This window comes from Eschrichtius robustus, chromosome 1, assembly GCF_028021215.1.
Source record: "Eschrichtius robustus isolate mEscRob2 chromosome 1, mEscRob2.pri, whole genome shotgun sequence".
NCBI classification, from domain to species: domain Eukaryota; kingdom Metazoa; phylum Chordata; class Mammalia; order Artiodactyla; family Eschrichtiidae; genus Eschrichtius; species Eschrichtius robustus.
In genome coordinates, this window is record NC_090824.1 from 3,396,225 (window position 1) to 3,409,146 (window position 12,922).

The window sequence follows — 12,922 nt, forward strand, 5'->3', positions numbered from 1 at the left end:
TTCATAATTAAAACCACGGTTTCGTCATGCTACATTTAAAGCAAACCCGGAACTGGTGAGTGTGAGATCAGGGAAGTGTGCGGGGCTGTGTGCTACCTGTGCGAGAGGGGCTTTCTCCCAGGATCAGTGGGCGGGTTACAAGCCCCGACAAACTGGATCCTCTCCAGCTTCACCCAGGTTTGATCTGAGCTTCGGTAAAAGCCTCCGTGCTCCACCATCTGAGGGAAGGGGGGGAGTGAGACACGTTAGGGGCAAATGTGAACACGACACGGTGTGGAGGAGAGGGCACCTCGTGGACATAAACACACCTGCCTGATGAAGGATATGACCCTCTGCGTCCCGTATTTATCCATGTCTGGCAGGTTGATTTCATCACAGAACAACACCAGCCACTTTCCAAGCTGAACAGGGGCCAGAACGACCCCGTTAGGTGTGCGTCTGTACTCGCAGTAGTGGTCAAAAGTCTTCAGCAGGAGCTCTGGAGTAGTAGCACTGGAGAAGTTAAGACCCACGACCTGGAGAAGGGGAGAAACGAGTGAGGTGCTGGAAGGCCGACCCCGTGCTTGAGCCCCGGGCCCGTTGCCCACTCCAGCCTCTTTACCTCCATGTCGGGCAGGGCCCGGAGGGCGCTGAAGAGCGTCATGGTCTTGCCAGACCCAGGAGGGCCGCACAAGACCAGTGGCTTGTGCTCGGCCAGCCAGGTGTACAAGAGGGCCTCGTGGCGGACGGTGTCCAGCGTTGGCACGACGACGTCAGGGGCGGCCACCTTGTGCGTCTCCACTTCAATCTGAGGCACCTTGGCCTGCCACGGCGACCATTCTCCGCTGATGGACACCTGCACACACGGGCGGGCGCTGGTCACCCCGGGACCCCCGTACCTGCTCACCTACAAGACTTGCTCACTTGCATGCAAGTCAGAACCTCCAAGTCAACCTGCATCCCTTGTGCCACAGAAAACTAAACGGACAAAACCTTCCTACGAAAGAAAAAACGCCGTCCAGTCGAGGCCCTCACTCACTTCGTAGTCGATGATGGGGATGTTGGGAGCAGAGGGCAGTGGCACCGTCGTGATCCTTCTGATGTATTCACCCAGCTCTGCTCTCATTTTCAGCCGACTATCTCCAGACAAGGACCAAAGGATGGCGTAAACCAGATAGCGCTATTGGAATAGGAAGTGGGTCCCGTTTTAAATGGAATTTCAACAATAAAGGAAAGACATTTACAACGATGTTACCCTGCAGCAGTGGTGCCCAGAGATGCTGCCGGCACTGCCCCCAGCCCCTGGCTGCAGCTGGAGCCCCCCTGACCTGGATGTAGCGCTCCAGCTGCTCGATCTGCATGGGGAAGTCGGGGTGGTTGGCGTTGTACTGGGCCACGTTGCGGCAGGCCTGGTGCAGCATGGAGAAGAGCGAGCCCAGGCAGCGCAGGCGCGTCAGGTCCATGATGTGCTCCAGCTTGAAGGCGTGCTCCAGGGCCTTGGTGACCAGGCCGTTGGACGTGAAGTACGGCTGCATGATCGTGGCTGCGTCCCTCTGGATCTACAGGAGGGAGTGAACGATGCTTAGCTACCATCTCAAAAAGCGGGGAGGTTTTCATCTGCTCTAACCTAGGCCCAGGAGAGGGTCACGCAACTGCGAAACATAGTTTTATGGGTTGAAAAAACGAGGAATGAAGCTTCAACGACCAACCCTTATTCCTTCATCTTGGTGGTTCTCAAAAAAAAATCACGCTTCCTAGGAACATTGGTCTTCACCATCGAAATGCACAAGGTCCACCTTTCACCAATTTGCAGAGAAAACCGAAAGAACTCTTTAAATTTTCCGTGCACGGCTATGCTTTTGCAGCTGCGACTGCACTGATTATGCAAACCTCCAGCGAGTGGCCGGCCTCAGCGGAGGCGCAGTGACCATCGTGAAAAGCACCCCGACGTCCAGATGCTCGGGGCGGGACGCCCGGCCTCGCTCTGCGCCGCGGCCCAGCACCCTCAGCTGCCCGCTGGCCGCACTCGGCGGAGCGGCGCCGGCCCGCGTACCTGCAGCATCGGGGAGGCGGCCTCCTCGCCCTCGTCCTCCTTGCCCTTGCGCCGGCGCTGGGCCTCGTCCTCGCCCTCGTCCAGGGGGATGCTGCGCAGCCTGGCCAGGAAGTTGTTGAAGATCATGTCCGTGCCGAGCACGTCCTCGCTGAACCAGACCATGCCGCAGCGTGACACCGTGGCCAGCGTGGCGTACTTCAGGTCCTGCACTTCAAACATGATGCGCACCTGGAGGGGAGAGAACACTGAGCACGCTTAATGAATGACACGGGTTTGGCAGAGACCCGGATGCTAAGATTATTGTACCTATATGCCCACTGAAAGAGCAACTTAAACCAATCCTGCTGCACTTGGTTTAGAAGTAAAGATGTCTACCGTTTGCATCATCACAACATCCACCAAGCTCTCCCCCTGAGAATCTGGGCAGGAAAAAACCTGTGTGTGGCGGGGAGGAGAGGAGAGGCGCTCTGGTGGGACGGAGCCAACGGCTCCCTGGGCGGCAGGGTCAGCAGCGAGGCGCTGTGGCCAGGTTCCTGGCCTCGAACCTGCCGGCAGGCCGGCCAGCAGGGCCTCCTTTCGCACGTGGGGTTGGCAGCCTCGCCAGGTCCCACTGCTAGTCGCCAGTGGGGCTGAGATTCAAACCGGACGGTCTGATCCCAGAGCCTTAACCTCACTGCTAACACGCCTCACAAGGAGATCAATCTTTCTGACAACATTTAGAATCTACTGGGTAATGAGCTGTAAGAAAAGAACCCGACAAGTCAAATCAAGATACGAGTCTGCATAAGCGCACGTTCCCAGACCCGCGGCTTGGTTTCCGAAGCGGTGATAACCACCGATGCCACCCAGTCGTCACGATAAAGGCTCCTGCTCACCAGCGGCTCCGGAGTGCTACTGGACTCCTTTCCCTCCCGCCCACCTCCAGCCCGTCAGCCGATCCCACTGGCGCAAGCTTGAACTCGCACCCACAGCTCAGCTACTTCTCAGCACCTCCACGGCTATGCCTGGGGTGCCGTGGCCTCCCAGCTCACCTAGCGGGCAAGCTCCAGTCCTCAGTGACCCCGGGCCTGACCTCATCTCGCCCGTTTCCCCTTGGGGCCTGCCCCAACTTCTCTCCGCATCAGCCAACCGCCCCACTCTCCTCGCACACACCGGGCACGGCCAGACGCTCCTGCCGCCACCCGCCCCTCCACCTGGAGCGCCCGGAAGCCACAGGAGCTGCTCCCTTGTGCCCTCAGCTTCCCCGGGGAGCCTCAGCGCCGCCCCTTCTGACAGTGCAAGCTCCACCCCTCGGCACCGGCGGCTGCTCCCCTCCAGTTTACTTTCTCTGTAGCCCCATCACCACTTATCCTGTCTGTCTCCCACCTCAGACTGTGAGCCCCAGGAGAGCAGGGGTTTTGTCTATGTTGTTTACAGCTACATTTTCAGCATCTAGAACCAGGCCCGGCACACGACGGAACTCCAGAAAAGTGTGGTCAAAGTATGAACGCGCACCCAGGCCAGGCCTGCCCATGTTTACCGCTCTATCAGGTGGTGTGGTCAGGACCTGGATCAAGTGCTCATTTCCAAGGGATGACCCTGAAAGCGTCCATATCTAAATCCCTCGTTCTGCCATTTCCCAGAAATCCTCACTATAACCCCACCTTACGGAGTTGTAGGAAAGGCCACCTGGGAATTGCGGAGTATGCTTCATTTTCAGCAAGCAGTGGAAAGTTATGAATGAACCCTTTGAAAACATTTCTCACTAGCCACAGGAATGGAAAGAACCCAGCGCAGAGAGGCTCCGGCACCGACTGCCGCCACAGAGGCTGAGCCGCTCTCCGGGCTGCGCGCCAGGCAGTCAGGGCAGAATACTTAGGCTCGTACGTTGGGCGGAAGGCTGAGGCGCTCTCCGTTGGGCAGAGTCAGCAGCTTGTTGTCATCCAGCACCGAGTTCAAGTTCTCCACCCACTCGGGATCCACATCGCCATCAAAGACGATCCACTGGCGCTTCTGCAGCTCACCCCTCACGTTGTCTATGATCCTGGTGTGGGAGGATTTTACAGCAGCGGGTGACTGAGGTTGAAAATGCTCAGCCTGTAACGGTTTCTAAAGTGACTTTAATTTGTCCAGAGCGTGGTAAGAAGAATCACGTACGCTGTTACCACGAGGACCGAGTGCCTAGGTTCCAATTCTCCGGAGGGCAGACACCCACCCAAGTGCACTTACTTTCTCAGAACGTGTGTGAACAGCCCATCTGTCCACTCCCTGGTGTTGGGGTCCAGGGTTCCGTACAGGTGGTCTTTGCTGATGGCCTTAGGGTCGATGATATGGGCCACGCCCTCCACACCCTCGAGCCTCTCCAGAGCCTTCAGAAGAACGCGCCAGGCCATGCTCTTCCCGCTGCCCGAGGGCCCCACCATCATCAGGCCGTGGTTGATCTGGGTGATCTGATAGAGCTGGAGAACCTGAGGGCCAAACCGACCAGCACCGTGACCACTCCAGAGAAAGAACGTGGGACGTTCCTCACCACTTCTCCCACCACCGAGCAAGAAAGGCGTGCTGTGACTCTTTCAAGGCAAGTACTGGGACTTTCTAACCAGAGAGACCTTCAACCGGCCACAAGCACAGCAAATACAGAGGGTTTTTACTGAACTGTGGAGCTGTTGGACTGAGTCAGGAGACGCTCACCGAGCTGCCTCAGAAGAGACCCCTGAGACGCCCTGCCGGGAGGACAGAGACCAGATAAACAAGCCGCCTGTCTAACCCAGGACCGCAGCTCAGGGTCAGCACACACAGCTTGTGCACGTGACACGCTTTTTCTTAAGTGAGTCCCACAGAGGAGAGAAAGGATAGAAGTCGATACAGAATGTAAACTCTATTGATTAGCACGTTTATGTTGTTAATCGTGGTACTGGAAAGTCTTGTAAGCAGATCTTTTACTGCCATAGACGTTTTTCATCATGATCCCCTTTTAGCCAGCATTTTCAGAGAACAAACTATACCACATAATTGAAAATTTCAGGTAAGTTTCCCTGTCACTACTCTCAAGTTAAGAAAAAATCCTAACAGGACTTGGGGCAAATCTTCACAAACCAGACGACGCGCCTCGTGGACAAAGCCTGATAAGACGTGGCTTCTCCCCCAAGTCCACGGCCGTCGTTACCGCTCGCGGCCGCCTGTGGGGTCTGTGAGGCGCCAGCCAACACCACGATCCCAGCTACCTTTTCAACCCACATCCCGCCGACTTCTTCTCCGTCTCCGTATGTCAGGTACATCTCCTGGCACACTTTCTTGAGCTCCTCCCTCAGCGCCGTCATCTCACCCCGGTGATACTGGACCCCGGGGAACACGTCTGACAAGAGGCTGAAAAGCAGCGGGATGTCTTCTGCCACCAGCTTTGGCACCATCGTCTCACAGACGCTCTGGATCAGGATCTGTGTGGGGAGAAGGGGATGAGCTCTTGGGGGGGAGGTGGGTGCCGGCTCCACGTTTACTGCCCTGTCCCTGGAGGACCCACGGCATAGCTGTCCTGTGAACAAGCAGTGAGGTCCAGCGCCCCACCCCCACCCCCAGGCTTCCTGTCAAATGCGGGTCCCCTCCGTTCACCCCGGGGCACGTGAGTCGCAATGAGAGCCCTCAAGGCACGACTTCAGGGTGGCAAAGGGAAACACAACCAGAGTCTGGGTCTGAGTGCTTAAAGGATGCCCCGCACACCTCTTGCTCAGGGAGATTTTCCGCAATTTCTCCTTCGTCGACCACCTCGCCGCGCTCCTCCTTCTCCCTCTTGATCTTCTGAATCCGCTCCCGCTTCACGTTTCCTGCACTCACCAGCACGCTCTTCAAGGCTCGGAGACCGAAGTCATAGTGGCTTTGAGAAGAGAGCTGCTCGTCACATAGTCTAAAAGAGAAAGGGTTTTCTTAAAAAACAGTACACTTTGAGCACCAGTAGCATCAAACGTCAAGAAATGAGAGACGGACACGCGGAAGGTAGTGTCGTAATTACACAGGCAAACTTTAAACGGCACACCTAACACATGCTAGAAACACGATTCGGAATAACTCTAAGTGACTCACTTGAAGAACGGGACGATCTTGTTGGCAAGGACCTCGGCGGTGCGGAAGCCCTGTGAGTACAGCATGACCTGGGCGATGAGCTGCCGGTCGGGCTTGGTCATGGCCAAGCTCCGGAACAGCTTCTTCAAGTTGTCTGGAAGGTTCGATCGGCCCGCGTAGCCGGGGTTCATGGTGATGAAGATGGCCATGTCTGGGCTCACCTTGACTTGTTTGTTCAGCAGCTCACAAGTAATGGGGGCAGAGGCTGAAAATCGGATGATGGTGTTAAGACTCGTGAGAGTCAAAAAACCACTCCAAAATCTCTCTAAAACTGCAGAGCAAGCACCCATCTCCCTGCCGGCCCAGGACTCCAGGGGAGCTGCCGTCCGGCCTTTCCGCAGGCTCTCACCAGACACAACACCCACCGGCCCAGGCAGGCCCATCTTCACCCACCTCACCCACACAAAAGCCGTCCGAATGTGTAACGGATCAAGTCACCAGAGGCAGGAAGCCCACTATTTGTGCATTACTGAGCGTCACAAGGTCAATGCAAGAATAGAAAGGCACCCCAACAATAGTTGCAGAAATAAAAACCAATCCATGTTGTGACAAAACTGACCAGCTGAGGTCACGAGAGTGACCCTCTCCTAGGGTCATCAAAGGAAAACACAAAATAAACAGCCCCCCCGCTCCCCATCCCTGGACTACTTAGGCATCAGACTTCCTCCATAGGAGAACATGGAACGTGGAGTACACAGGTACTGATTTCTTTGACACTCCTTTTGTTTTATTTAGGAGGTCTGGTAAGATGAGTTACCGTTATTACGGAAAAAAAGGGAACTTTAAAAGGTAAACTCGCCAAGGTGGATGTATTTATTTACGTCCTCCAGCTCACGCGCCCAGGCTGTGTGCGCAACAAGCCCCGGGGCCCTCTGAGCAGGCACTCCCACCGTGCTGAGGGCTGGTTCCCAACACTCTGGCCAGGAGGCCTGGCTCTGTGGGATGCAGGGAGGAGGAGGGGGACGCAGGGGGCCCAGAGCAGCTCAAACCTGTGCTGTGCGCAGGCGCCAGGGGAGGGAGCACAGGGACTGGTACAGGGGAAGGACTGACGGCTCCGCGGTGCCGCGGAGCTGCTCTGGGACGAGGGGTGCGGCGGTACCCTGGGCCCTACCGCCTGTCTTCCATCAGGACGCACTGCCCCGCCTGCAGCAAGCGCGTCCTGGAGCTACATTAAATTCTCGCTTATTTCTCATCAAAGAGGGGGCCCCCTCTGTGCCCTCCAGGTAACTGTAAGGAGAAGCCGGTCTCACTCTTATCGTAGCTGGGGCTGGAGTGCTCGCGCAGCGCCTCCTGGATGCACTGCACCTGCTGGGACACGGCCGACAGCATCCGCTCCTCCAGGCGGTTGAACTCGTCAAAGCAGCCCCACGCGCCCACCTGGCAAAGCCCCACAAAGATCCGTCCCATCGCCTGAAACGAGAAGAAGGGAAGGGAGCTAAGACCGCGGCCGCGGTGCTGGCTGTACGGGGCTCCGCTTCTGGCTTGGATGACTGGTCCCACCCTGGGCAGATCACGTCTTGAAACCCTTGTCTGCTCATCTTTGAAATGGGAACAATATCGCCTTCCTCCCGGGGTGGGGGGGTGGGAGGGGCTGTGAAGGTGGAATCAGCTTCACAGGTGAGGCAAGGAGCCCAGCCCCACACATCAAGTGCCTCATAAACAGTGGTACAGATGTAACGTGTCATTTTTCCTCCTGTGCCAATAAAATCCCAACGACAAAGTTAACACGTTGTTTAAAAAACCTTTCCCATAATATTTGTTTATTCCCAGACATAGACACCAGAAAGATATGTTACACTGAGGAGTTTGAAGAATCTGAAGACGTGAAGCTCAAGTCGGTGTCAAGCACGTGCTGGGAACCTCAAACAGCTCAAGTAACCCCATCCCCAAAGGACCATGCTGTGCTGTAAGGCTAACAGCTTTGAGGGGTGCCACCTGCTATTCCCCACCCAGCCCTCTCAGGCCCTTAACTCTAGGTGGTTCCCACAGAGCTTCTCACCTGGAAATCAAAGGTTTCATCACAGTTGAAAACTAAAACAAAGCGTCCAAGCTGATGGCCGAGAGCTTTGACAGACTCGGTCTTCCCAGTCCCAGCAGGCCCTATTATTTGAAGAAAAGGAATTGAGAACTCAAATAAGAACACACCTTTAGTTTTAAGAACTGTAAAAAGCAATTCATTTTAAAAAACCAAAGTACAATCATCCCTCGGTCTCCATGCGGACTGGTCCAGGACCCGTGTGTCTACCCAAATCCATGGACCCTCGAGTCCAATAGTTGGCCCTCCGTATCCACAGGCTCTGCATCCATGGATTCAACCAACCTCGGATGGAAACTTCAATCCATGGTTGGTTCAATCTGAGAATGTGAAACCGGTGAACATGAAGGGCCGACTGCCTATCTATTACGAAAACTCTGTGTCTAAGAGGACTCACACCGTTCAAACCAGTGTTGTTCGAGGGTCGACTATAAATGCGATCACTGCCAGCGGATTTCAAGTTTTAGAAGGTACCAGCCACGCAGTTAAGAAATACATGTAGATCGTTTGCTTAATCTTTGAAAAGTACGTTTCCTATCTGACTCCACCTGCCCAGGTGTCGGGGCGGGGGGGGGGGGGGGTACTCACCGAAGGGGGACCCGCCCAACCTGGCCTCCAAGGCCTGGGTCATTGTCAAGTAGCAGCGGTCGGTGAGGGGGGTCTGGACCAGCTTGTCCTGGACACCCAGGTACTCAAAGCCATAGTTAAACTTGGCATTTGCCATTTGAATCGACAATTGCTGCAACACGTCAGTTTGCTTAGGGTCAAAGTAAAATCGCATTTGGCTGAGCCACTCAAAAGATTTGGCGTTGTCGATCTTGCTCTTGATCAAGGACCTGGTGACACCTCTCTGGTGAACCAACTCTGTAATCTGAAGAAAGAGTCACTTTAAAGCGTTTATCAGAAAGTACATTTCATGAACTAAAGTATGTAAACTAAAGTACATAAGCGTATCCTCGGGGTGCGGGGGTTATTTAGTAGACTTTTAAATTGAGATTCTAGGTCCAGTTACAGTGTAAATATTCACTTTTAGAAACAACAGAACTGTTGTTCACTTTTAAAAACCATAAAACTGTTATTCACACAATGGAATTACACAGAATCAAGAGCTGCAACAAAAACAAAGAAACAACAAACAACAAACAAGAACTCGGCTAGTTGCAACTAGCATGAAACGTGACGGGAGCGCAGCTGTCTCTGCCCTAACAGTGCATCTGCTGCACACGGGGGCGCAAAGCCCAGCAGCAGCAAGCAGCTTGGGCTCAGAGACGCGCTGGGCTGGTCCGCCACAGGACACGTTCTTTGGGAAGGAGAGGACGAGTGTGAAAGACCCAGAGGGACGAGTGTCACCCCTTTGTGTCAGGAGGTCGTGTGTGTTAACTCCTGTCCCCCAAGACTGCCTTTCAACGGGACCAGCGAGCCAAGGACACACCCCAGCGTTTGTCAACAGGCCATCCACTTGTTTTTCTCCCTGACACCAGTTAGGATCTTTCTCAAGCGTGAGTTCTTTCGGCTGTCCGAGGCGAAGGCCCAGGAACCTGAGTGGGAGGAATGGGACTAACCAAGTGCTCCAGCTTGCGTCTCCGGAGCGGGGGCTGCTCCATGAGGACCGAGTCGGCCAGCACGTTAAGGGTGACCTCCACGTTGCTGAGCACGGAGTGCAGGGGGGCTGTGTCGCCGCCCCCGCCGATGCCGCTCAGCGCCGTCTCCACGTTCTCAGACCAGGCGATCTGGGCTGACAGGACCACGAGCTGGGCCTGCGAGGCACGGCACACAAGACCCAAAAGGATGGTTTTAAAGATCAGCCAGTGCCCTCACTTTCAGACTGTCCCCCTTCTACTGGACAGTACCTGGTATTTGTCAATCCAGGTGATGTAGGTATTTGGGTCAATTGAAGTTGCTTTACCAAAAATCTCAACTTCTGTAACAGACTCGGCAAGGAGTTTGGCCAGCGTGACTCTCATCTCCTTCTCTACTAGGGTGAGCCACTCGTTGATTTTGGGATGTTCAGTAATTGACACGGGAGTTTTAAACATAACCTGAAATAAAGAAAATCTAAGAATTAAAGTGCGCAAAGATGGGAGTGAAGTTTTCTAAGTTACAATCAATAAATGTAACTACCTCCTCTCCTTCACGGGACGAAATGCCCAGGACGACAGAGTTATCTTCATTCAGGATGATGCTGGAAACACCAGCAAACATTTTCTTGAAATGTTTCTGTAACTTGGCTACATTCTTACTGTTTCCAATGATTTCAAGCAAATCTTCATCACCCACAAAATAAAACCTAAAATTAAAATAGCATTTAAGTTGCTAAAACATTACATATACACAAATAAGGGGAATCAAGGCAAAACTTCAAATTGTATAGGAAAGGAAAGTGGATATGGATGGCGGTGGACTATCTCCAGCCTGAATTCAGATCACATCCAAATTTCTTCCAGCCCTCAGCAATAGATATACACTCACCTAACAAGATCCTGAAGAGAAATTCAATGGAGTTCATATAATTCACCTCACCTTATGAATTTTTTAAAAACCTGCTCTATTTATACTAAGTAAACTATTCAGAAAGAAAAGAATGCCACTTAGAAAATAAAATACAACTTCCCTGGTGGTCCAGTGGTTAAGACTCCCTGCTTCCACCACAGGGGGCACGGGTTCGATCCCTGGTCAGGGAAGTTCCGCACATCACACGGTGCGGCCAAAAAAAAAAAAGAATCACAGCTAAATTTTTAAGAGATGCTAGCTGCCTGGGAGGGTGAATAATAGTTTAAATGAAGCTTAGTAAATGAACCCACGGTAGAAAATTAAGGATTATTTGTTATAATTAGGAATCAATGGATGAAGGAGAAACGGTATTCACTAAATCGGTTATTGGTAACAAAACCCTTGACGTCAGAGTGACCAACACACAGGCCAGGAGGGAGGGGCGGGAAGGAGGCGCCGGAGCTGACCTTCCCTTCAGTCCCCGTAAAAACCACCCTCTCACCTGGGGAAAGATGAGCGCTCTCTTTCCAGGTACTCTCCCAGGGCTTTCTGGATCTTTCCTAGCAGGTCTGCTAATCTCTCCAGAGACCTCTGTACCCCCTGGATGTTCAGAACATCCATGACCAGGGGAGACTTGGATACTTTTTTCATGAGAGCCAAGAATTCCGTGCTGATACTACAAATCAAATTAAAAGCGAGGTTAACGTCAGCCTTCGTGCAAAGGGTGGTCACCAGCCAAGCCTACCCTTCAGCCCCCCGTCCCGGCTCGAGGCTGTACCTCTGGAACCGCTGGGTTTCCACCGGCAGCAGGTGTTTGATGTCCGCGCTGCCTGTGAAGATGCCCTCCAGGTAGACCCAGCGCCTCTGCACGTCGATCCACACGTCGAAGAGAGCCATGATCCGGTTCAGTTTGTCTTCCCAGCTCAGGGCATCCTCTTCAAACACCTAGCGGGTGGATGGACGGCAGAGCTCAACTGCTGAACTCTCCACTCTCAGATACACCAGAACTTGCCCCAACATGCAGATAAAGATCCTGTCCAGTTATGTGACTCACATTTTCTACCAGGCACCTGGTAACTGTGGGTCTGGCCATTTTAATTTTTTAATTATTTTTAAAAAATCTATTTATTTTGGCCTCACAGCATGCTGGATCTTAGTTCCCCTACAGGGATCGAACCCGTGCCCCCTGCAGTGGAAGCGCGGAGTCTTAATCACTGGACCGCCAGGGAAGGCCCTGACTCTAAGTCTGAAGGTAAAACAGTGGATGTGCGGGAGGGACATCTCCCCACAGCGGTACCTTATAATACGGAGAGAGCTTCATGGCGGACACACTGTTGATGTGCTCTTTGACCTTGTTGAAGAGGTCGTCCCAGCCTCGGATCAGGCGACACTTGTTCTGATAGTTAACCAAGTCTAATTCGTAAGTATTCCACACTTCTCGTATCTGAATTGAAACCGAAAGAGGCACGTCATCAATATGTGGGCGTTCGCCAGTCACACGAGTGACCGAGTGTAATGGAGACAAAAGGGACCACATATGAGGCTCAAATCTATGTCAGTCTATGTCACAGCCTGAAACATGATATGGAATGCCCATCAGCCTATTACTTACCTGCTTCAAAAATTCCTCCAAAGCCATCTCCCCCTGTGCTACAAGCAGCACATCCTTGACAACCGCTTCATTTTTCTGCAAGTCAACATCCCAGATCTGGCCAAGGGTCAGCTCAGAAACAACCCAGTTTACGTGAAGCCGTTTCATCAGCTGTTTCCAGTGGCGATCTTTAAGTGCTTCAGATTTCAGTTCAATCACCAGCATGTTTATCTGTGGAGAGAGTGAGCCATGTTACCCGTGCAGCGTGTTTCTAGCGGACATCTGTGACCGCAGCTCTGAGTCACCGACCTTGAGGTAACCTTTCAGAAGCCTCTGGACAAACTCATAGGACGCGTACTGCCGTAATCGTGCGGGGAAGTTTTTCAGCTGGTTCAAGAGGCCGTCTAAATTTTGCCGAAGCTGTCAAGAGAAACACAAGATGGTATTTAGTTTGCCAACATTCCTTTAAACGATGAAATATTTTAAAAATGGTTTTAGAAGAAATTTTACATTAATCTGGATGAATAATGTAAACGACCATTAAGTGACATTTTGTGAACTCACAATACAGCTCCTTGCTTGCCAGGTTTCTGAGTAAAGTCTACACCTGTCAATACGTGCAGGTGCACATAGCATCTATCTTTTTTTTTTTTTTTTTAAAGCAGGATTTTTTTTTTCT

General features: G+C 52.8%; 1 protein-coding gene across 1 annotated transcript in view; it reads right to left on the reverse strand.

Moving 5' to 3' along the window:
* DYNC1H1 (dynein cytoplasmic 1 heavy chain 1) overlaps nucleotides 1-12,922 on the reverse strand; it is a 67,007-nt gene that overhangs the window by 24,660 nt on the left and 29,425 nt on the right. Inside the window, exons 19-40 of the mRNA XM_068540412.1 lie at nucleotides 12,553-12,663; nucleotides 12,265-12,474; nucleotides 11,950-12,096; nucleotides 11,431-11,597; nucleotides 11,155-11,328; nucleotides 10,284-10,449; nucleotides 10,013-10,201; nucleotides 9,725-9,919; nucleotides 8,751-9,033; nucleotides 8,127-8,227; nucleotides 7,378-7,537; nucleotides 6,089-6,332; nucleotides 5,729-5,912; nucleotides 5,236-5,448; nucleotides 4,241-4,479; nucleotides 3,899-4,055; nucleotides 2,033-2,260; nucleotides 1,308-1,538; nucleotides 1,019-1,159; nucleotides 602-835; nucleotides 309-515; nucleotides 97-218 (exon numbers count right to left, since the gene is read on the reverse strand). Coding sequence (XP_068396513.1) covers nucleotides 97-218; nucleotides 309-515; nucleotides 602-835; nucleotides 1,019-1,159; nucleotides 1,308-1,538; nucleotides 2,033-2,260; nucleotides 3,899-4,055; nucleotides 4,241-4,479; nucleotides 5,236-5,448; nucleotides 5,729-5,912; nucleotides 6,089-6,332; nucleotides 7,378-7,537; nucleotides 8,127-8,227; nucleotides 8,751-9,033; nucleotides 9,725-9,919; nucleotides 10,013-10,201; nucleotides 10,284-10,449; nucleotides 11,155-11,328; nucleotides 11,431-11,597; nucleotides 11,950-12,096; nucleotides 12,265-12,474; nucleotides 12,553-12,663 — 4,103 coding nt within the window. The remainder of the gene's footprint in view (nucleotides 1-96; nucleotides 219-308; nucleotides 516-601; nucleotides 836-1,018; nucleotides 1,160-1,307; nucleotides 1,539-2,032; nucleotides 2,261-3,898; nucleotides 4,056-4,240; nucleotides 4,480-5,235; nucleotides 5,449-5,728; nucleotides 5,913-6,088; nucleotides 6,333-7,377; nucleotides 7,538-8,126; nucleotides 8,228-8,750; nucleotides 9,034-9,724; nucleotides 9,920-10,012; nucleotides 10,202-10,283; nucleotides 10,450-11,154; nucleotides 11,329-11,430; nucleotides 11,598-11,949; nucleotides 12,097-12,264; nucleotides 12,475-12,552; nucleotides 12,664-12,922) is intronic.